This window comes from Rana temporaria, chromosome 1 (assembly GCF_905171775.1).
Source record: "Rana temporaria chromosome 1, aRanTem1.1, whole genome shotgun sequence".
Classification (NCBI taxonomy): Eukaryota; Metazoa; Chordata; class Amphibia; order Anura; family Ranidae; genus Rana; species Rana temporaria.
Genome location: NC_053489.1, coordinates 380,336,243 through 380,361,362, shown reverse-complemented (window position 1 = coordinate 380,361,362; position 25,120 = coordinate 380,336,243). Strand labels below are relative to the sequence as shown.

The window sequence follows — 25,120 nt, the reverse complement described above, 5'->3', positions numbered from 1 at the left end:
ATTGATCGGCAGGCGGGACTCCTCCCGAGTCCAGCGCCCCTGGGCTGACTGGGTGCCCCAGACGCCCCCCCCAGCCGAAGAGGCTGACATCCGTCGTGACCACTGTCCAGCGGCACGGAAGAAAAGACTTCCCGGACCGAAGCACCGGAGACGTCAGCCACCATGCCAGGGAAGACTTGGCCAGATGGCTCAACCGAATCTGGCGATCCAGAGAAGATGGGACCCTGTCCCATCATGACAGAATCTCCTTCTGTAGTACCCTGGTGTGGAATTGGGCATACGGAACCGCCTCGAAGGAGGCCACCATCAGACCCAGAACCCGCATGCAGAAGCGAAGAGATGACCACTTCTGGGTCAACAACTGTCTCACTGCAGATTGCAGGGTCAGCAGTTTTTTCGATGGGAGGAACACTTTTGCCTCCCCCGAATCCAAAACCAGCCCCAGGTGTTCCAGCCTCTGGGACGGAACCAACACTGATTTTCTGAGATTCAGAAACCAGCCGAACTCCTGCAGAGTCCGACACGTGATGGACATGTCCTCTAACTCTGAGCCTGAAGAAGCTCTCAGGAGAAGGTCGTCCAGGTATCCCACGATAGCGATCCCTCGCTGCCGTAGCAAGGCCAGGATCGGGGCGAGCACCTTGGTGAACACCCGTGGTGCCGACGCCAGCCCGAACGGGAGGGCCACGAATTGATAGTGGTCCTCCCCGATCGCAAAGCGCAGATACCTTTGGTGGCTTGTGCAAACGGGAACATGCAGGTATGCGTCCATGATGTCTAAGGATGCCAAGAAGTCCCCCTGGTGGAGGGACGCTATGATAGAACGGACCGACTCCATCCTGAATCGCTGCACCTTGACAAAGGAGTTGAGGGCCTTTAGGTCCAGGATAGGGCGAACCCTTCCCTTCTTGGGGACCACGAACAGATTGGAGTAGAACCCCCGAAACCGTTCCAGCGAGGGGACCGGCACAACCACCCCCCTGTCCAGAAGATCTGGAGGTTGGATGGAAAAAATCTGTTTGGGGGACAAGAAAGGAACTCTATCTTGTACCCCGAGGCGACCACCTCGCAAACCCAACGGTCGGATAGAAGAGAATTCCACCGATCACGAAGTCGTGAAGCCGTCCCCCCACCGAGACCCGGGCGGGGGGCAGACCTTCATGCAGAAGCAGGCTTGTCCGCAGGCTTGTTCGTTTTTTTTGAACCAGGGGCGCTTACGCCCGGCAGCAAGGGCTTTTGCACCTTGCGGACCTTTTCCAGCCGCGCTGGCGCACGAAAAAAACGCTTAGGGGTAGTAAAAGTAGGACCTTGCTTGCGGCGAGGTTCCCTACCCTTCCCCGACTGAGGGAGCAAGGTGCTCTTACCTCCAGTGGCATCCTTAATGATGTCATCCAGGGATGCCCCCAAAAGCCGTCCGCCCTTAAAGGGGCAAATCTACCAAGGCCTTTTTTGAGGACTGGTCAGGCCGACCAGCACTTCAGCCATATAAGGCGGCGCAGAACCACTGCGTAGACAGAAGCCCTGGAAAGCAAAGGAATCTAATCCATATCCGCCTCGCAGAGAAACTTCTGACCCTGAATCAACTGTTCAGCCAGGTCCCTAGAGGACTCGGAAGCCCCCTGGACCTCCAGGTCCTGCAGCAGGAGCTTCGCCCTTTCAGTCAGCGTCTGAGCTACCAGGGCTCCGGCCAGAGCCGGCCTTACCACCGAACCCACCACCGAGAACAGGGAGCGGGCCACGGCCTCCACTCTCCTATCAGCGGGGTCCTTGAAAGCAGGAGCCCCCTCCACAGGCAACGTAGTAGCCTTACTCAGTTCCTGGACACAGGAGGGTCCCACCGACGGAGGAGTGACCCACTTTTTTAAAAAGTCCTCCTCCAGGGGGTAACGGGTAGCAAAGCTTTTAGGAACCGTAAAAACCTTTGCGGTGTATCCCATTCCTTATACAACATATTGTCTAAATAAGGAACACAGGGGAATACCTTAGGCGGTACGCGGTGGTTTGCGGAATCCAAAAGGGACTGACAAACCGCTGGTGTCTCCGCCACATCCTCTAAATGAAGAGTCTCACGCACCGCAGTAATAAGAGCTCCAACAAATTCCTTATCAGCAGACTCCGCAGCAGAGTCATCCTTGCTGTCCATGTGGGTTAAGCCTGCATCCTCTGACACGACAGAACCAGAAGCAGCAATAGCGTTGTCAGATTCTGCGTCAGAGATATCCCCAGAAACAGCCTCCGGGGGGGGGGCGCTTTTTTACCCCCCAACCGAGCACTGGCTGCTTCAAACCTGGTGAGAAAAAGACTCCAGGACAGCCGACACAGACTCAACAGATGTGGCAGGGGAAGGGGCGCTAAGGGTTAATTCCGGCATTGTAAGGAATGAGGGGCCTGATTCAGGCTCCATATTGCCGTTGCCATTGCCATTTCACCCCTACTGCCAAGGGCAGGAAAAAAGTCCCCCACAGGTCACCTCCCGGCCGCTAGAGCACAGTATGGGGCCCCCTGAGACTCACCACCCTCTGGTACAGCGCGGTCTGTGAAGGCAAGTGTGTGCTGAGGAGAAGCTGCAGCGCTGCGTCTGTCCCCTCAGATGATTCGCGGTCTTTTTTCCCCGCCGAAACGGCCACTAGAGGCCGAACTAGTGCTGAAAACGGCGCCGGCCACAAGAAAATGGCCGCCAAATAATACAAGCGCGGCTCCGGCAAAATGGCCGCCGTTGCGCAGTTTTAAAAAAGACAGTGTACCCAAAAATGACAGTACACCAAAACAGCACACAGCACACACAAAAATGCCCAGAATGTCCACCACAGTCCCCTGCAGTGACACAGAACAGCCCCAGCCATACCACGAGTGAAAAAAATGAGCCCCAGAGAAAAAAAAAAAAAACCCTGCACAGCCGTCACCCAAAGGGGGAAGGAGGGAGAGGAATAAGGGAGAGAGGAAAGCAGGGGAAAACCCTCAGTCGAACTCCCAAGGGAAAACATTCCAGCCAGACCACTTACCTGAGTAAGGGGCCACTACTTACCTGTCCTGCGACTACCCGGCTGGAGGTATCCCAGACAGAACCAACGTCCGCGAACGGCATGGTTGTCAGCCAGACACACTGACAAGGCCATAGAGACCGGTCATATGTGTGCCCTAGAACCGAAGTTCCCTGGCCGCCCCTGGAGCAATGGGGCCTGTGGTGGACGTCCCAAAGCGGAGCTGAGGGCCGGCACACGCTCGAAGGCCGAACCTAGGGGGACTACAAGGGTCGAGGACCCAGCCTGTCACCCAGTCGGCTGTTGATAGAAGAATCGCAGGATTCAAAAATAAAAATAAAATAAAAAAGCGAGGAAAAAACTTGCAAAATGCAAAAAAATTTGCAAGAAAAAACTCCAGAGTCCAGGACTCCAGAGAGAGCCTGACTCTCCTGACGGTTAGGCAGAAACAAACTGAAGCTGCTAGAGCAGAGTGGGGGTTATGCCTGGGGGAGCCACGCCCCCTGGGAGGAGCGGCATGAAGGAAAGTTTTTAACACCTTAAGTGCTGTAGAATTCTGCCTAAATCTCCTGGTAGGAAGAAGCATAACCCTAAGGTCAATGAAGGCTGTGTCCGTCTATGAACGAAAGAGAAATAAGCCCTACTGTGTTTGTTGTTGCCAAAATTAAGACCCAGGCTTATATTCGGGAAAACAGTAATCCTTATCAAGGGAGAATTGGGGAAACTCCAGAAGCCATCATCGATTGGCGTTGGCTTTATGAGACACCTCAGCAGCACTATAAATTACCCATAGGTAATGCCAGAGAATGTCTGATTTTCTAGCATAATATACTCTGACCCAATGGGATAAAAATCCAAAGGGAAGGCGCAAATCTAGATTAGTGAATTGTGCAAGATGAATGGCAAGACCCGATTGTCACATGGGGAATCAACTTGGGGTATCTTAATATTACAACAGGAATGATAAGGGTATGCCCTATACTCCGGTGACCGGTCCAATCTTGAGAGGTGTATGCCATGTGGAGGTGCTAAATGCAGTGGCAAGTTGAACTGGCAGCTTGGTAAACAGGTCATTCTCCTAGGATTTGGCCTCTGTGGGGGCCTAGCGTGTGGAATAGGAGGCAATATCCGAATTGGGTATTGTTTGATATTGGTAAGGTTGTGTTTGAATGAATCCTGGCGACAATTTTGGGACCCGTGTCCCCCCCATGCATGGATGCGATATGGATAGGCCTGGATGGGTTTGAATGAGAATAGAGATAATGGGGTGAGGGAGTCAGTATAATTAGTGTGAAAGGTTTGGATAAAAAGACGGATGAAATGATCCAGCATCTTGATTTGTCAAATGTTGGGACGCGATTCATGTGATGAATAAAGATACAGAGAGGAGGTGGTAGAATAGGCCAAGATTAGCCCCCTAGAACCTAAAATATGAATACAAAAATAAAATAATTTTGATATTTGTGTAATCACCTCCCATTTTCTTACACAACCATCCCTAAAAACCAGTGTGGGGATGCCACCTGCCTTCCACATGTGTTAGCATCTACTTCAGAGATACAACAACAGCAATTCACATTCTTACAGCCTTGTAAGTTTGAGAGAAAAGTACGAACAACAAATAAGTGCAACAATATGATTGTTGCATCAGACATAAGATGGAGAAAAAGTTCCCAACAAAGGGATGCTGTATACACAGTACATTTGTTAGTATAATAAGAAAATAAGAGGGGGAAAAAAAAACAGTAGCGATACGCCACAGTAAGACAGTCAACGTCCCAGAATATGTTGATCGGTAGGCACAAATTCAAAAGAAAATAAAAAGAGAAAAAGCAACATAAAGGGGTGCATACATTCTTGTATCAACTGTATATTGAGTAGGGAACAAAGAGGAAAACAATAAAATAATGTAAAGTTCTTCTTTGTAATGATTTTGTTTTTCCCCATAGTTCAGAATTTGTATTTGGTCTGTTCCGTATCACTGCAACCATTGTCATTAGACTGACTCCACGCTATCAGGAGTCACAGAGGACACTCAGAAGAAAATTAGTAAATTGCAGAGAGAAGGGGGGAGCATAAGAGAAAAAGAGGAGGGGAAAGAAAGGGAAGAGTACACGAGGGGGGGGGGGGGGGGGGTGATCGTAGGATATCCATGGTTGCAAAATGTATTGTGCGTGTCAGAAGCAAGGGACGTCAGTTTCTCATTAATCATATTGTTCATTTGGTTTTTCACTGCATTAAAGCCAAGTACAGGGGTTTTTCAAGCCCTCTCAATGGTCAGCTTGGTTGCATTGAAAAGGTGTTGAGCCAATTGGCGTTCCGGGCGGAGGAGTTCAAGGACAGGTTTACATGGAAGGGCTTCATAAGGTTGGAATGGAGCATATTGAGCAAAAGGGTGTAGATCCTGACCCACAATCTACATGCCTTTGGACATGTCCACCAAATGTGGGCCATTGTACCTTCCGGTGAACAGCCCCGGAAAGAATGAGGAGAGTATGAGGGAATAAAATGAGCTAGCCTAGCAGGCGTGCATAGAGCTGCACAATTAAGCGCCAAGAATTGTTATCACAATCTTTTTCCGTTGCAATTCTTAAAACAGGGCTTCACTATCTTTGACATGAAGAATTTTCTCTCTGCACTTTGGTATGCAAAGAATTTCCTGTCTGCTCTCAGCCAAAAGTCAGTCTGGGCAATCTGCCAAGTCTGGGCAGCCTGCCAAGTTTTAAAAATATTCTTTATCAGTGGAAAGTTATGTCTAAAAATTGTATCACTTCAAAAAGGAATAAACTTCTGTATGTAAATTAGGGAACGTTTAACCACTTAAACGCCAAACTTTTCTGATAGCTCTTTTAGTTAAAATCATTTTTTTTTTTTTGCTAGAAAATTACCTAGAACCCCCAAACATTATATATTTTTTTAGTAGAGACCCTAGAGAATAAATTGGCGGTTGTTGCAATATTTTATGTTGCACTGTATTTGCGCAGCAGTCTTTTTAAATGCATTTTTTTTATTAAAAAAATAAATAGCCAGTAAAGTTAGCCCATTTTTTTTTGTATAAATGTAAAAGATTTTACGCCATGAAAATCGTGAGAGAATCGTGATCTTCATTCTAAGTAAAAAAATTGTGATTCTCATTTTGGCCAGAATTGTGCAGCTCTAGGCGTGCAGTACCATCTATAGAACACGTTGTACGCATTCTCTAGAGTAAGAACATTCCTAGAGCTCTTTGTAAGGGTTATGGTCTGCCAGTCCTCCGAATCCAACTGTTTACCCAGGTCTTTTTCCCCATTGGAGATGATAGTATCTCACTGGGGGTTTCCTAATGGAAATGATTGATGAGTAAAGTAAGGATATTACTCCCGGGGAGCGAGGTATAGCCCTACAGATCTTTTCAAAGGGGGTCAAGGTGTATGGGGTAGGTCAGGCCCTAATGAGCTGTCAAAGGCAATGTTTAAGTTGGAGGTAGCTATAATGTTCCTGAAGGGGTATATCATGGGAAGACCTAAGCATTTCAAATATGATTATTCTCATGGGGGTGAACAGAAAATGGACATCAGAAAATCCACTCTCCGTGCACCACGAGAATTGTTTAGGGTTCCCACAGCTAGGGTGAAATAATAGGCAATAAGTAAGGCGCAGTAGAGGGAGGGGGGGGGGGGGGGGGGGGACAATAGTCCGGCCAAATATTTGAGAGGCGGAGAGTGTGAGCCATACATGGCCCAAACCCATGAGGGCGTTTCGAGGGAGGAAACCAGGCTACTGAGGAGAGGAGAATAGGGTGTGAGTCAACCAAGTCAATTATGGGCCATAGTGGCATTTGATATGCGTCATGAAGACAACTTAATGGAGCAATGTTCGTGGCCATGTAGTACGCCTGAAGGTTGGGGGCCGAGAGACCCCCACCCCGCCGGGCGTACAAAGTCTGTTTATTAATTTGGGGTCAAGTGGAACCTCAGATAAAAATTTCAAAAGTTTGTGTTGGTGGATTTGCATTATATAGGAGGCGATTGGGACTGGCAGTACTCAGGAAAAAAAAATACAATTTTGAAAAGGTAGGTCATACGGACCACAGAAATCCTGCCAAACCAGGATAGTGGGAAGTGGGACCAGGAGGATAGTATGCCCACAAGCTTCTTAAAAAGAGGAAGAAAATTAGCCTGGTATAACCCATCATAATTAGGAGTAAGTAAATGCAAGTTTTAAAATTTAAGCAGACTTCAAGAGACCAAGGATAGGATTATTTATTTAAAATAAGGTGGTTACACACTTTTTCCTCTTCTTGGACAATAAGCATCTGCCCTGACACATTCCACAGTGACTGTATTAAGGGGTCTGTGCCAATATAAATGCTGGGATCAGCGCCTGACACTCATTTGAACTTAAGTGGCTTGATTAAGCTACAACACCTTAAATATTTCATAACAAAGCCAAATGAATTTTACTAAACTACTACTAGCTATACCATGGTGTAGATACATGAGAAACTTCAGACATTTAGGTCACAGTACATGTTATTCCTAAAAGATCCACTCACAGAGTTATTCAACATATAGAACTGAACAGTTTACTTTGTTAAAGCGCTTCTAACGGCTGGAGCTTTCTTACGAGCACACATTTAGGTGAAAAACCTTCAAAATGCACTTCACCCCCCCCCCCCAACATTTACTTAAGGCTGATCACAATCTAGCAAAGTGCACAAGAGAAGCTGCTCTGTGCAAAGCCATTGTCAAAGCAGACAAGTATAACATGTTTGTTAACTTTTTTGTTACATTTAATATCACTTTAAATCATCACACACACAAAACACTCTTAAAACACTGTTACCTTATCGCTGTCAGATTTTTCCTCCTCAGCTGAAGAGGCACTTTCTGCCTCTATATCACTGGATGTAGGTTTGGGAAGCTGTTAGAAAGTACACAAAAGAGGTAAAAGGTTTGCCAAAACAATCTATTTGAAATAAATTAACTTGAAAAATACACAAACTATAAAAATATAAAAAACTGTAATAAAGGAACAAAAAAACAAAAAAAAACAAACACACACACAAAGTTCGATCATTAAATGTAAATTCTCATAAAACTACTGCCAATTCTCCTGAAGATAATGCCAATACTGCTACATAAATCATAGCAAAGGGAAGCACAAGGGGAGTACAAGAACACAATTCAAAAGGGCCAACTCAGGGCGTGTCCTGGACATGGAGCTGTGAGGACGTGTGTTCTCTGCTCCACATCCACCGCAGCTTATACAGCAACATACCGGTGATCCTGAGCCCGAACACGGCTCAGGATATGTCCCAGCGTCGGCGGAACACGAACCAGGATCTGGGGGCTGATAAATCCCGGCAGGTGCAGCTAGATAGCTACTTTCCCGGGACCCGCAGTAAGGCGCCCGAAAAATCCAAGATGGCGCCGACCGGGAAGACCTCCAAGGCACAGACAACCCAGAAGACACAGCCTGCAAAACAAACAGCCTCGCTGCAGCCAGCATCCCCTCTGCCATCCCCGGGAGTGGTGAGTGCTTCTGCAGCCCCGGCATTCCCAGGAGTGGTGAGTGATTCTGCATCCCCAGCAGCCCCGGGATCCAGTGTCTCCAGAGCAAGGGGTTCTGACATTGCAGATTTCATAGAGGATGGGGACATAAAGAGACATATCTGGTCACTTCCCACAAGAGAGGATTTGGAGAGGTTCACATCCAGAATAGAAAAGGCTTTTAAAGAAGATATTGACCAGCTTAAAGAGGACACCACACAATTGGGAAACAGGGTAGAAACTTTAGAACAAAGGCTAGATGACACCCTTCCCTCCATATCAGACCTGCAAATGCGGTGTGCAGCACAGGATCGCAAGATGGAATCAATTTTGTCGCACTTAGACGATTTTGAGAATCGCAGCAGACGTGCAAACATCCGCATTCATGGCATGCCTGAAGCTACTGCCCCCAGGGATACAATCCCCTCTCTAGTTGGGATATTCAGGGAAATCCTGGAACTCCCTGACACTGTGCCAGTGGAAATCGATTGTGCTCATCGAGCTCTGAGGCCCCCCTCTCAGGACGCAGACAATCCCAGAGACATTATCTGCAAATTGCACAAATATACCCTTAAAGAGCGTATCATGCAAAAAATGCGCAATAAACCCTTTTTTGACTTCGATGGCGCTCACCTGTTTTTTTACCAGGACATATCCAGGAGAACTCTAATGCAACGAATGGCCCTTAAACCAGTACTGGCTTCCCTGCAAGATGCAGGCATACCTTACCGCTGGGGCTTCCCATTCTACCTGCAGGCGACCAAAGATGGCCGCTCAGTGACTTTACGCACCAAAGATGATCTCCCTCACTTCCTTTCGACACTAGGTCTGAGCCCGGTGGACTTCCCCGATTGGCGGGGAGACACGGAAGTAGCGGGCTTCCCAGACTTTAGCCTTCCCCAGCTCTGGTTGCAGATGCCGCAAAGACGCAGTAGGAGACGCAGCCGCCATCCCCGGGATCCGGATTCTCGGCCCTATGAGACTGATGGCCCGTTGCGAGATCTCAACTGCGACTGACCACTATGGATTACCTCCACCCCTGTCACCCACTTCCCCTGTAAATTAGCAACGGATCTCTGGTTCGGAGCCCCCAAAGAGGAACTTGTAATGGGTCAGGAACTGTGTTGGCCCTGAGGGACTGCCATGAGCCCGCTCTGTAGACACTCTGACCAGGCCAACGACCCCGTCCCTAGGGCCCTATTCTCTCCAACCTGGATGCCGCGGGTGGCATCTACCCCCCCCCCACCCCATCTCCCCTCGGCACGTGTACCCAGACACCCGGTGTCTCAGGATAACTTCCAATAGGTGGAGGTGGAGCAGATCTCCCTCCCCTTGTACCCACCTCCATGCTGACCCACGACCCCCATGTAGGCCGCCCACATACGGGTATTGGTCCCAATTGGGATGACAGGCCCGGACCGGGCGGGTCCCCTGTACCAGGGTCACCCCCAGATCCTGACCTGCAGTTCTCTCCAACAGTTTGTTGGTTTTTTGTAATTGTTCATTTTGCGAATGTGATTTCTGATGCTAATGTTTCACTTATTCCTTCCCATCCTTTCCTTTCTTTCCTATCCTCCTTTTCTCTCACCTTCTCTGCAGACGGAGTCTACTCAGGGGGCCGCGACTTGTGCCGCACCGTGCCACCAGGAGCGCAGTCAGCCCATCATATGTTTTTTTTGTATAAATGTAAAAGATTTTACGCCGTGAAAATCGTGAGAGAATTGTGATCTTCATTCTAAGCAAAAAAATTGTGATTCTCATTTTGGCCAGAATCGTGCAGCTCTAGGCGTGCAGTACCATCTATAGAACACATTGTACGCATTCTCTAGAGTAAGAACATTCCTAGAGCCCTTTGTAAGGGTTATGGTCTGCCAGTCCTCCGAATCCAACTGTTTACCCAGGTCTTTTTCCCCATTGGAGATGATAAGATCTCACTGGGGGTTTCCTAATGGAAATGATTGATGAGTAAAGTAAGGATATTACTCCCGGGGAGCGAGGTATAGCCCTACAGATCTTTTCAAAGGGGGTCAAGGTGTATGGGGTAGGTCAGGCCCTAATGAGCTGTCAAAGGCAATGTTTAAGTTGGAGGTAGCTATAATGTTCCTGAAGGGGTATATCATGGGAAGACCTAAGCATTTCAAATGCGATTATTCTCATGGGGGTGAACAGAAAATGGACATCAGTAAATCCACTCTCCGTGCACCACGAGAATTGTTTAGGGTTCCCACAGATAGGGTGAAATAATGGGCAATAAGTAAGGCGCAGTAGAAGGAGGGGGGGGGTGGGGGACGACGACAATAGTCCGGCCAAATATTTGAGAGGCGGAGAGTGTGAGCCATACATGGCCCAAACCCATGAGGGCGTTTCGAGGGAGGAAACCAGGCTACTGAGGAGATGAGAATAGGGTGTGAGTCAACCAAGTCAATTACGGGCCATAGCGGCATTTGATATGCGTCATGAAGACAACTTAATGGAGCAATGTTCGTGGCCATGTAGTACGCCTGAAGGTTGGGGACGGAGAGACCCCCACCCGCCGGGCGTACAAAGTCTGTTTATTAATTTGGGGTCAAGTGGAACCTCAGATAAAAATTTCAAGTTTGTGTTGGTGGATTTGCATTATATAGGAGGCGAATGGGACTGGCAGTACTCAGGAAATTGGGATGACAGGCCCGGACCGGGCGGGTCCCCTGTACCAGGGTCACCCCCAGGTCCTGACCTGCAGTTCTCTCCAACAGTTTGTTGTTTTTTTGTAATTGTTCATTTTGCGAATGTGATTTCTGATGCTAATGTTTCACTTATTCCTTCCCATCCTTTCCTTTCTTTCCTATCCTCCTTTTCGCTCACCTTCTCTGCAGACGGAGTCTACTCAGGGGGCCGCGACTTGTGCCGCGCCGTGCCACCAGGAACGCAGTCAGCCCATCATACGGTGACAACATGGCAGAGATTAAGGTAGTTTCATATAATGTCCGTGGTGTATGCTCCCCAAATAAGCGTAGCAAACTGTGGTGGGAGCTGAAGAAGTTGAAGGTCCAAGTCGTTTTCTTGCAGGAGACGCACTTCACTCACCATTCAGTGCCTAAACTACCCAACCACCTATACAGCCAGTGGTATCTCAGCACATTCCCGTTTAGCAAATCCCGAGGTACAGCGATAGCCATCCACAAAACCTGCCCATTCCAGCACACAAGTGATCTTGTAGATCCACAGGGTAGATATGTTTTTTTGAAGGGATCCATAGCAGGTATAAAATATACCTTTGCTAACATTTATGCCCCCAACTCAAACCAATTGACCTTCCTTGACACGGTCCTGGACCGACTGATGGAATTCAAAGAGGGCTCCATAATTTTAGGCGGCGACTTCAATGTTAGTCCGGACCCTTCACAAGACATATCGCACCGGCGACCAACGCACTCTCATGCCTTCCTAAAGCGCTTCCGCAGGTCTCTCCAGGAAGCTGGCTTGGTAGACAGCTGGAGAGTCCTGCACCCCACAGATAGAGACTATAGTTACTATTCAAAGGTGCACAATGTATACACCAGAATAGATCTGCTATATGTCGACCGACCCACTTTGGAACTGCTGCAGGGTTCGTCTATCGGACATATAACTATATCAGACCATGCTCCGATCACCGTTACTGTCGCCTTGCCCTCTGGCACCCATAGGGCCTGGACCTGGCGACTTAACGAGAATCTGTTGGACGACCCTGTAGTGGAGTCAAAGATCTCAGAAATCTTGCGGCACTACTTTCGAGAAAATGCCGCTGAAGATTTGAGTGAGGGCACTATTTGGGAATGCCACAAGGCAGTAGTACGAGGTGAGCTTATCGCCTTGGGCACAAAACTTAAAAGGGAACGCCAAGCAGACTTTGATAGAGTGCTCACAGCACTCCAACAGGCTGAGCTTAAACATATAAAAAAAAAAAAAAGGACAGTGACCCGGAGGACCTGAAGAAATTGACCGACCTTAGGGAATTGTTTTCGCGCCTGCTGGAAAGACAGGCGCGGAGACAGTTGAGATACCTGTCGCACAGATACTACAAACACGGCAATAAATGTGGTCGTATGCTGGCGAGAGCTTTACGGAAAAAAAGGGCTCAGACACAGATACACAAACTTGCCTCCCCCGCAAGGGACATGGTGTTTAAATCTTCTCAAATAGCTGAAGGGTTCCGTGACTACTATGCTACCCTTTACAACCTGAATGCAGATTCACCCCCAGAAATCAAGACCGACAAAATGCGTAGAATCCACGAATATCTAACCGTGAACGGATTACTGCCCCTGACTGAGGACCAACGAACCGACTTAGACTCCCCCATAACAGTTGCAGAGATTGAAAACACCATTAGCTCACTCCCTAATGGGAAAAGCCCAGGCCCAGACGGATACACTAAGGCGTACTATAAAAAAAATTCCCAGATACTCACTAGTCAGATGTGCAAATACTTCAACTCCCTGACGAAGGGCAACTGTATTCCCCCAGAGGCTCTCTTAGCACACATCTCGGTTATACTGAAGGAAGGGAAAGACCCCACCACCACACAAAGCTACCGCCCCATATCCCTACTGAACACTGATGTGAAGATTTTGGCAAAAATCCTGGCAAACCGACTAAAACACCTCATACCCTTAGTAATCCACCTTGACCAAACAGGCTTCATAACTGGTAGGGAGGCCAGGGATAACTCCATTCGAGCGATCCAGCTCATTCACTGGGCCAAGACGCAGGAAGACCCCTTTTCATACCTAATACTTTCTACGGACGCAGAGAAAGCGTTTGATCGCATCGACTGGTCCTACCTACGCGCAGTACTTGACACATTAGGTTTAGGCTCCAATATGTTAACTTGGATACAGGCCCCATACACAGATCCTAGTGCACAGGTCAAGATAAATGGCACTCTCTCTTCCACGTTCCCGATCAGGAATGGCACGAGACAGGGGTGTCCGCTTTCGCCCCTTCTCTTCGCATTGGCTTTAGAACCCTTGTTGCGTGGAGTGAGGGCGAACGCGGACATCACAGGTCTGACAGTGGGCACTGTGGAACATAAGCTTTCTGCCTATGCAGATGATGTACTATTCCACCTAACAAACCCCTTTATCTCGCTGCCAGTCTTGCTGAAGGAGCTTCAACATTTCGAGACACTTTCGAACTTTAAAATTAACTACTCGAAATCTGAAATCCTGCCCATATGCTTATCCCCAAACCTGGCGGACCGACTGAAATCAGAATTCCCCTTTTACGTGGGCTACAACCTCCCTCCGTTATTTAGGCATACAACTAACAGACAGTCTTGACACGCTGTACGCGATGAACTACCCTAAGTTAATATCTGCTGTCAAACAAGACTTGCAACACTGGACGAAAACCACCTTCACCTGGCTGGGGAGAGTAAACGTTATAAAAATGAACGTCCTTCCTAGGATCTTGTTTTACATGCAGATGCTCCCTATATCCTTACCCAAGACCTTCTTCGCCCACATGTCCCACATGTTCACTAAGTTCATATGGAACTCCCAGAAGCCACGCATAGCACTAGGGGTCCTGAAACGCCCAAAGCGCTCCGGTGGTTTGGGCGTCCCTGACTTATTGAGATACTATCGGGCCATAGCCCTCCAGAGGCTCCTCAATTGGAGCTTTCACGACCATTCCAAAATATGGGTTACAATGGAAAAATGCATGGCTGGAAGGAATCTGGCGTATTCCCCATGGCTCTCGGGGGAACACAGGGGGCTGTCAAGGGACACGTCCCCCCTGACGCATCCATCACTCAGGATGTGGGACAAAATTAACCGCATATTTGGTCTGGCCCCCCCTGTGTCCTTGCTGGGTGGGTACCTTTGGTTCCCCCCCGGGGAGGACACGGACTTCTTTGGAAAATGGGTTGACGACAAGAATGCTAGCTGTGGGAAACGGTTAAGAAATGGCAAACTGTTACCCTACGAATCCTTAACGGGCAGGCCCAGTAAACCGCAAATGAATTTTTGGAGATAGGCAGCTGCACCACTTTTTTGAAAAGACTGGTAGCTCAATAAGCGATATTACGTTGCTTACACCCTTTGAGGGCCTGTTCATAGCGGATGAACCAATCTCACGAATGGTCTCGGAGTTGTACCAACTGCTGGGGTCCTCGGCATCTGCGTCCAAACCCGTCTGTATACGGGCATGGGAGAGAGACCTGAGGCAAGAGCTCACGGGTCCTCAACTGACTCATTTATATCAGATGACTCATTCCAGCGCGACCGACTCTAAAACGCAAGAGACGAATTACAAGTTGATGTCGTGCTGGTACAGGGTCCCCGTGGATTTGGCACGGATGTATCCTGCCATCTCTGACCGGTGCTGGCGGGGATGTGGAGGTCGAGGAACCCTTTTACATTTGTGGTGGGAATGCCCTATAATTGCGCCTTTCTGGGAAGACGTTAGAGATCAGGTTAAAGAAGTTTTGGGGATAGACATCCCCTTCTCTCCGGCCCACTTTCTCTTGCACATCCCTCTCTCCGGCCCACTTTCTCTTGCACATCCCTCTCATGCCTATTAGTCGTTACAAAAATAGCGCACTTCCTCACCTGCTCAATGCCGCTAGGCGGCTAATTCCAATTTACTGGAAGAAAATGCAGATACCAAACAGGGAGGAGTGGATACGCAGGATAAATGAGGTCAGGGAGGAGGAAGAATGGATCGCAACCTGTAAAGGCACTAGAGATGCGCACACTGCCCGATGGATTCTCTGGACAGATCATTTTTCAGACCACAATTATATCCCCTCTAGTTTGGATGAATCCTTGCTAAAGTTAGCGGACCCAACTCTGGGTCACAACAGGGATCTAAACCGCCCATGATACGGAGCGTAGACCGCGGACATTGCTTAACAACTGTTTTTTTCTTTCAACGCGATAGCCTGGCGACTGGTGGCCCGGTGCGGACGGGGTGGATCTCTCTCTCTCTCATTTTTATTATTATTTTTATTATCATTATTATTATTTTCTATATGGTTAAGCATTTTTACAGTTGTTGCTGTTGACATGGTTAATGCCCCCGAAATGCTGAGATGACTACGCACGGCAGGGCTCACAACCCACGTGTGTGCGGCGAGCGATAGCGCCAGCGCTGTGATTCTCATTGTGAAATGCGGGGACCGGGGGGGCCTGGAGGATGCGTTGGGGGCGGTTGTTGGAGGCCTTGAATGGCAGCCCTCCTCCGGCGTGGACCCTGGCTAGGGTCGCTCCTGGAACCGCCTAGGGTGGTTCTCCACTCGTGGCAATACCAGAGCCCGATACGCGATGCGCTTAGATAACTGAGGAGGGTAGGCGAGCCATCCACCCTACTCTCAAGAATAACCTTCTTATGCTTTACTTCTTTTGGCTACGTTCGGATATTTCTTTGTGTTTTCTTTGTTGTTTTGTTGGAATGGAAAAATGTACGTCACTGTTACTAACGAGTATTGCTAAACTGTAAGATGTGACTGAACTCAATAAAATAAGTTTTACAAAAAAAAAGGCCCAACTATTCTAAACTAAGAGGGGGTATAGGTGTCCCATTGGAATTAAGCCAAACAAACCTAGGTCTCACCACATCCCTGAATTAGAACAAATATGTGTACCCCAAAATTGGGGTTGTGTTTCCTCGGTGGGACTTAGATTGGGAGACTGGTTGTAAATAAAGTGAAAAATTGATTGGTAAACAATGATATTGTCACAAAGTATCAAATTTTATTCAGTGGTGTTAAAGTGAACAACACATCAAGGCCAAAAGTTACAAAATGTAGTAAAAGCATCCAATATGACCAAGAAGAGGGGCAAGCAAATCCGGGCATACAGAGGTCAAACAACTTTAAACATCAAAAATTACAAGGATAATAACAAAACATAGAAAACAATATATAATAGCGACAAAAAATTGCGCATAGAAAACACCCCCTAAGAAAGCTGTCTATTGCAGTAAAGACAGACGTGCCAACGTTTCGAGGCTTATATAGGGTGGAGCCTCTTCATCAGAGCGAGGGTCAAGCAAGGTTGTCGCTGTATAATCTTAAAACGCGAGAAACATAGGTCATCTGCTGAAAATATTAGAATAACCCTTCCTCAGGCACTCACAAGGAGAGGACCAGATTCTTCTAACAGCTATAGAATTACTGCCATCTTCTTCTCCTCTTTTGAATATCCAGCCTGTTTGATAACAAGGCAACCACCCAGCTGATATCCTTGTACCGCCAGGAGGGCTTCCTATTTAATAGATCTCTGCATCTGTATTGGGATTGAACTTAGTTCATAGAATTGGCTATCATTGTGAGCCCGCTTCCTTTCATACCAGGCATCTTTATTCCAATTGTCGCATTATCTGGGTTCGCCAGTATGTAGAGTATTCGATTTACATGGGAAAGGCACTTCAAGTTCATTCTAATTTTTTGTCGCTATTATATATTTTCTATGTTTTGTTATTATCCTTGTAATTTTTGATGTTTAAAGTTGTTTGACCTCTGTATGCCCGGATTTGCTTGCCCCTCTTGGTAATATTGGATGATTTTACTACATTTTGTAACTTTGGCCTTGATGTGTTGTTCACTTTAACACCACTGAATAAAATGTGATACTTTGTGACAATATCATTGTTTACCAATCAATTTTTCACTTTATTTACAACCAGTCTCCCAATCTAAAAGTCCCACCGAGGAAACTATTCTAAACTGCATTTAATGATGCAGGATTTTAAGTGGGACAAATCATTGAAACATTGAACACAGAGGGAACATGGGAATGCTTTAGGAAAATATTAAATAGATGTATCATTGAGTGCATTCCAAGGGATAATATAGAACAGAGGTTAAACCTGTATGGCTGAACAAAAACGTAATGTCAGATGAAGGACAAAAAAAATGGCCTTTAAAACAAAGTACAGTGGTGTCAGTGTCTGCATTCCAACAAGGAATGCAATGTGAGGTGGAAGAATGCAATCAAGGCAGCTTAAAAAAAACAAAAAAAAAAAACAAAAAAAAAAACAAAAAAACCTGTTAGACTTACCGGTAACGGTATTTCCAGGAACTTTACCAGGACAGCTACTTGAGATCATTGGCTCCGCCCTCTACAGGAAACACAAATCAGATACAATTTAAAAGGCCCTTGCCTTTCCTCTGACCCTCAGTTGTTTAGAAGATCAAGTAAACTTCCACCAAAAGTCCACTCGGCAGAGGGAAAAAAAAACAACATTATAAAAACCACCACTAGGTAAACAAGGTGGACCAGTGAAAAGTAGAATAGGGTGGGAATAAAGACGCTGTCCTGGAAGGTTCCTGGAAATACCGTTACCGGTAAGTCCAACGGGGGTTTTCCCCCCTCTCACATTCCAGGACAGCTACTTCAGTATAAGCAAGATACTATACCTTAGGGAGGGACGACAGCCTGAAGCACTTTCCTACCAAAGGAGAGGTCCTGGCTGGAAAGCATCTAAACCAGGGATATGCAATTAGCGGACCTCCAGCTGTTGCTGAACTACAAGTCCCATGAGGCATAGCAAGACTCTGACAGCCACAAGCATGACACCCAGAGGCAGAGGCATGATGGAACTTGTAGTTTTGCAACAGCTGGAGGTCCGCTAATTGCATATCCCTGATCTAAACTCTATGTTTTACAAATGCCTTTAGAGGAGCAGATGGCAGCTTTAGAAATTTCTTCCCATGATGCCCCCACTCTTTCTGCCCACGACGTGGCCATGGATCTCATTGAATGAGCCCCAATTCAAGAAGGAGGGGTGCGACCTGACGCTTTGTATGCTTCACAAATAGCTTCCCTAATCCACCTAGCAATAGAACTTTTAGATGCTTTGGACCCCTTCTTGGGGCCACTGAATAAAACAGACAGCTGGAGGGAACTCCTAGAACCACTGGATTTCTCTAGATAAAGAGGAAGACATCTTTTTATGTCTAAAAGACCATTAGGAAGATTCACATACCTGGCCGCAAATTTAAGGTGGCGTAGCTTAAGGCATTTAAGCTACGCCGCCGTAAGTTAGCGAGGCAAGTACATGATTCACAATGTACTTGCCTGCTAAGTTACGGCGGCGTAGCCTAAAGCAGGCGGGTGTAAGGGCGCCTAACTCAAATTTGTCTAAGGGGGCATGCTTTATGTTAATGGAGCATGACCTGACTTTTTTTTCAACTGTGCATGCGCCGGGCGCCTACATTACCCAGTGTGCATTGTGGCCAAGTACGCCGCACGGGCCTATTGACGTGGACGTAAACGACGTAAATCCCTATTCACGGACGACTTACGCAAACGATGTAAAAACTTTGAATTTCGACGTGGGAACGGCGGCCATACTTTAACATTGGCTACGCCACCTAGGGCCCAGCTTTAACTTTAGGCGACCTATCTCTTACATAAACGGCGTGCACTGCGGCGGCTGGGCGTACGTTCGTGAATAGGTGTATCTAGTGATTTGCATATTCTACGCTGACCGCAATGGAAGTGCCACCTAGCGGCCAGCAGAAATATTGCAACCAAAGATAGGACGGCGCAAGCCGTCGTATCTTAGATATGTTTAATCGTATCTCTGTTTAAGAATACACTTAAACATAGATCGGCGCAGATTCTGAGTTAGTTTGGCGTATCTACTGATATGCCGGCCTAACTCTACCTGAATCTACCTATAAACCTTTACTCCTCCACATTCTTGGGCAAGGTACAGAAACTAGGCAGGACTACCTCCTGGAACCTATGAAAGTTAGAAGATACTTTGGGCAAATAGAAAGGACAGGCCTAATAACTAACCTGTCCTCTAGAACCCTTGGGAAGGGGTCTTTACAGGAAAGAGACCAAAGATCAGAAAGCCTCTGACGCAATAGCCAGGAAGAAAACCTTCAAGGAAATTAATTTCAGGGAAGCCTCATGCAAAGGCTCAAAAGTAGACCTTGTTAGAGCATTTAACACTAATGACAGATCCCAAGGAGGCACATGTTTGATGACCTTGGGAGCATATCTAGATCTGGCTGAAAGGAACCTCCTGACTAAAGGATCTTCCGCTAGTGTCTTGTCTGAAAACAAAGACAAGGCCATATAACCTGAACCCTAAAGGTGCCGATAGATAGTCCTTTTTCTACTCCCTTGTGCAAAAAGTCCAATATACAGGGAGTGGAAAAAGAATCTAAACCGTATTTCCTGGCAAAGAAAATTTGTTTTTCAAACGTTCCCATAGATTCTCCTTGTGACCAACTTGTGGCTGTCCAGAGAAGGTTATTCAAATTATCCTGAACACCCTCTCAACTGTAAGATGCTCCGCTCAGCCTCCAGGCCGTCAAATGGAAGGTCTGAGGGCTTGGATGCAACACTGGCAGATAGACACGTCCTCTTCTAACTCTGAGCTTGAGGGAGCTCTCAGGAGAAGGTCGTCCAGATATCCTACAATAGCGATCCCACGCTGCCTCAGCAGGGCTAGGATCGGGGCGAGCACCTTGGTGAAAACCTGTGGTGCCAAGGTCAGGCCAAACGGGAGGGCCACAAATTGAAAATGGTCCTCCCCGATCGCAAAGCTCAGAAACCTCTGGTGCTTTGTGCATATGGGAACATGTAGGTATGCGTCCATGATATCCAATGACGCCAGAAAGTCCCCCCTGATGGAGCGCTGCCACCACCGAGGGAATCGACTCCATCCTGAATTTTTGCACTTTGACATAACAATTGAGGGCCTTGAGGTCCAGGATTGGACGGACCCCTTCCTTCTTGGGGACTACAAACAGATTGGAGTAAAACCCCTGAAACCGTTCCATCGAGGGAACCGGCACAATCACTCCCCTGACCAGAAGATCCTGGACAGCCCCTGACAGATCCTTCCGGAGGTTGGAAGGAAAAAATCTGTTTGGTGGACAAGAGAAACTATCTTGTACCCAGGAGGAAACTACTAAGCAAACCCAACGGTCGGAAAGAAGAGACCTCCACTGAGCCGCAAATTCGCAAAGTCGGCCCCCCACCCGAGACACGGGTGGGGGCAGACCTTCATGCTGAAGCAGGTCTGTCCGCAGGCCTGTTAGGCTTGAGGTACCAGGTGCGCTTCTGCCCTGCAGCGGGAGTCTTAGCACCTTGAAAACTTTTCCTGCCGCACTGGGCGGGTGAAAAAAACTTTTGGGGGTAGTAAAAGAGGGCCCTTGCTTACGGCGAGGCTCCTTGCCCATCCCAGACTGTGGGAGTGTAAGGGCTTACTTTGAGTGGAGTCCATTTTGCAGATTTGTAAGCTCACCCTTGCAGGTACACACAGCCCACGGTAATAAGGTAAGACACTACCTGGGCTGTGAGTCTGTGCAGGGGGGCTAGATAGGGATTAGCCCAGGATAGTCAAGTATAGCTGTGGCCCAGGATTCCAGAGAGAGTCAGGTAACTACTGACGGAAAGTTCAGGGTTTGCAGACAGGAACCAAAGACAAGTCCGGGGCACAAGCCGTGGGTCAAGGGCTGGAGAAGGCAGGGAAATCCGAAAGTACAGGCCGGGGTCAAAGGGCAGGAGACAGCAGCATTCCAGGGTACATAAGCCAAAAGGGTCAGAAGCCGGGGTCAGTCTTGTAGGCTAAAGACAACCACAGGAACTGTTGGCACAGACAGGACCATCAGAGAACAATGAACTGACACCTCCCTCATAGTGAGGCAGGGCTTTATACCCTGGTTGATTAGGAAACCTATCCTGGACCAGGATAAACAAGTGCAGATTGTAGGGAGATCCAGAGACAGGCAATCAGCACATAGTTCAGAACCAGGCTCCGACGGACAGCAAGCAGAATATCAACTTGAGAAGTGGCTCAAAGGCAAAGACTTGGAGCAGCAATGGAGAGGTCCTGGGTTCAATCCCACCCAGAGCCACTTGGGGCGTGACCACGCCTTGCTGTCTGTTTGGCACGGTAGCGATCATGTCAGGGAGCAGAGTGCTCTTACCACCTGTGGCATCCTTTAGGACAGGGATATGCAATTAGCGGACCTCCAGCTGTTGTGGAACTACAAGTCCCATGAGGCATAGCAAGACTCAGACAGCCACAAGAATGACACCCAGAGGCAGAGGCATGATGGGACTTGTAGTTTTGCAACAGCTGGAGGTCCGCTAATTGCATATCCCTGCTTTAGGATGTCATCCAGGGATGCCCCAAAAAGCCGTTCACCCTTAAAGGGTAAATCCACCAAGGCCTTCTTGGAGGACTGGTCCGCAGACCAGCACTTCAGCCACACAAGGCAGTGTAGTACCACCCCGTAGGCGGAGGCCCTGGAAAGCAAGGGGAGCGTATCCAGGGCCGACTCCCAGACAAACTTCAGACCCTGAACCAACTGTTCAGCCAGGTCCACACAGGTCTCGGAAGCACCTTGCGCCTCCAGCAGCAAAAACGTTGCCCGTTCGGTAAGTTCTGCGACACTAGAGTCCCGGCCAAAACCGGTCTTACTGCCGAACCCACTACTGTGAACATGGAGCGGGCCACAGCCTCCACTCTCCCATCTGCGGGGTCCTTAAAGGCGGGAGCCCCTTCCACCGGCAACGTGGTGGCTTTGCTCAATCTGGACACGGGAGAGTCCACTGACGGAGGAGAGACCCACTTTATCAAAAAGTCGTCCTCAAAGGGATAAAGGGTCCCAAAGTATTGTGGAACAGCAAAAGCTTTCTGTGGCGTATCCTATTCCTTGTATAACAATTTGTCCAAATATGGAATACAAGGAAAAACTATTGTGGTGCGGGGTGGCTTGCAGAACCCAAAAGGGACCGGCACATCCAATGCCTCCGCCAAATCCTCAAGTTTCTGAGTATCCCACACTGCAGTGATTAGAGCTCCAACAAATTCCTCATCGTTCACTGACCCTAAAGCAGAGTCATCCTCACTGTCCGCGTGGGTTAAGCCCGCATCATCTGACATGACAGAACCAGAGCCAGGCGCAATAGCAGGGCCTGATTCTGTGTCAGAGACATCCCCAGAAGCAGGCTCAGGGAGGGGGCGCTTTTTACCCCCCCTCTGGCCACTAGTCGCTTCAATCCTGGCGAGAAACGCCTCAAGGACTGCCGTCATAGCCTCTACAGAGGTGGCAGGGGCATTAAGGGTTAACTCAGGCATTGCTGGGGCAGAAGCTCCTGATTCAGGCTCCATGTTGACCCCACCGCTATTCCTCCCTGGCACTGCAAGGCAGAAAAACCCACTGGTCACCTCCCGGCTGCAAAACAGAAGACAGGGGGCCCCCAGGCAACTCACCACCCCACCCGGTTGCAATGTGAGCTGAAGTGCTGGCTGCGCTGTCCCTCAGGGAGAGATTTGCGGTCTTTTGCTGCAGCATTTCAGGCAATAGAGGCCAAGACGTTTCCAAGATGGCCGCCGTCTGAGGTAAAAAAAACATGTGGCTACAAGAAAATGTCCGCCGAACAATGCAAACTTCTTTCGCGGCAAAATGGCGGTCATACACAGTTTAAAAAGACAGTGACACAGTAAAAAAAAAAAAAAAAACACGGCCAGCACACACAGCAACTCCCCCCCCCCCCCCAAAAAAAAAAAAAAAAAAAAAACACACAGCACACGATCCCCTGTAGCGATAGAACCCCAGGAAAGCCCCCCCCCTTACAGCCGCCACCCAGCATGGGAAAGGAGGGAGAGAGGAAAGCAGGGCGGACCCTCATTCGACCTCCCCAGGGAAGAACCAGCCATACCACCTTGCCAGGGCAAGGGGCCTACTTACCCGTGTGACCACCAGATGGAGGCATTCCTGACAGAACCAATGTCCGCTAAACAGCATGGCTGTCGGCCAGACACACTGTGACAAGGCCATAGAGACCGGTCATATGTGTGCCCTGGAACAGTAGTTCCCCGGGCCACACCTGGAGCAAACGGGGCATGTCGTGGACGACCCTGAGCTGAGGGCCGGCACACGCTCGATGGCCGAACATGGGGGGACTACAAGAGTCAAGACCCAGCCTGTCACCCAGTCGGCAGTTGATAGAAGAATCTCAGGATTCAAAAATGTAGGAACAAACCATAGTAAAAGCGAAAAAAAAAAAAAAAAAAAAAATCGCAAAAAAACTCCAGAGTACAGGGACTCCAGAAGGCCATGTCTCTCCTGACGTTCGGCAGCAAAAAACTGGAGCTGCTGAGGCAGAGTGTGGGTTATACCCAGGGGACCACGCCCCCTGGGAGGAGCTGTACTGAGGAAAGTGTGTTAACACTTAAAGTGCTGTTTTCTGCCTAATCTCTCCTGGAAGGATATAATACCCTAAGGTCAAAGGCTGCTGTGTCCGTCCATGGAAACTGCAAAAAGGCTTCTTATTCTGTGGCTTATTCTTTTGAGAAGAAGGGAACCGTTTACTCTTAGAGGAACGAGCTAGGAACTCCACCAAGGAGTAACTGAATAAGAGCTTGCTTTCAAAGGGAATGCTGCAGAGTTTGTTTCTTTATCGTACATCATGGCAGAGAGTCTTAGTCATTACATAGTGGGCTGTATTGGTCACCAAAGGTGATTGGACACTGGCACAACCAATGAAGACAGGCTCCCCTCTATATAACCCCTCCCATAAGGGAAGCACCTCAGTTTTTTCGCCAGTGTCTAAGGTGAAGGGCATGAGAAGGATGTGCTATGAAGGAGCTCTGTTGAAGGTTGAAGGATCCCTCCGGGGGTTAAGGAGCTACGCTACCGGGTCCATCCAAAGTGCTTATCAATTATGCCAAATGGATAGGTCCAAAGCCTCGCAGAAGACCGAGGCGGTGCCTGTAAGGTCTCTCTTTGGAGGACTGGGCTCTGGGATCCAACACTTTCACAAATCTAAAAAAAAAGTCTTTTACAAGGCCCATGGAAGAGGTCTCTCTAAGAAGGAACCCATTACCCTGAAGGTTGGCACAACAATACCCGCCATGAAGGGTGAAGATTGGTATGGTCTGATCTCAGCAGTCCTGCGGCGTGGATAAGGTAAGTGGGAAAAAGTCTAAGTTTTAAACACCTAAGAACTTTCCCCTTTTTTGAGTAAGACTGTTTTGCCTGAAAACCGCCACTAGAGGGAAGAGTTAGAGTTCTACTCACCATGTCAAAAGGAAAGCTCAGTGTTTTACACTTCCTCCGCTGCAAGGCTCTGCAAAACAGAGATGTGGGTCTCTTCCCAGGACTGCGCTTGTCTGAGGTGCGGTGGATGTCTTGCTGAGGAGGTCATGTTACCTCTCTTCCCCACAACGCCATTCCCCATGGGCGCGCGCACTTTTCACTCCATGAGCTGTGGCAGGAGCAAAAAGGACGTGGTCACACGAGCGGGCACGACGGTGTGTGTGCCGTTCTACTGCGGATGTGCAGCCTCAGGCGCCTGACAGACTCCACAGGAAGAGACACAGCAGCTTGGGGGAACGTGAGTTCTCTAGGTGGTTGGATTACAGGCACTTTAAAGGCACCTCCTCAGCATCAGACTGTGTAATAGTTGCTTACTTTATGTAGATTGAAAAACTAGCACAGTAGTTTATGCACGGTTTGTACCTCTGCTTTGGCTTAGGAACATGTCTACCCAGAAAAAGAATTCTGGGACAAAAAAAAAAAGCCGCCACCTAAAACAGGGGGCTCTAACCATTCTAGCCGAGTAGTATCCTCTCCTGTGGAACCAGAGTTTCTATGTAAGAATTTAG

At 48.3% G+C, this 25,120-nt stretch overlaps 1 protein-coding gene across 3 annotated transcripts in view; it reads right to left on the bottom strand.

The window, feature by feature from the left end:
* The window catches only part of HDGFL2 (HDGF like 2), a 742,998-nt gene that overhangs the window by 650,776 nt on the left and 67,102 nt on the right, over positions 1-25,120 (bottom strand). For all 3 annotated transcript variants that reach the window (XR_005742112.1, XM_040322524.1, XM_040322523.1), the window contains exon 5: positions 7,806-7,883. Coding sequence is in view for 2 of the 3 variants with exons in the window: in XM_040322524.1 (XP_040178458.1) it covers positions 7,806-7,883 (78 nt within the window). In the remaining variant the exon portion in view is untranslated. The remainder of the gene's footprint in view (positions 1-7,805; positions 7,884-25,120) is intronic.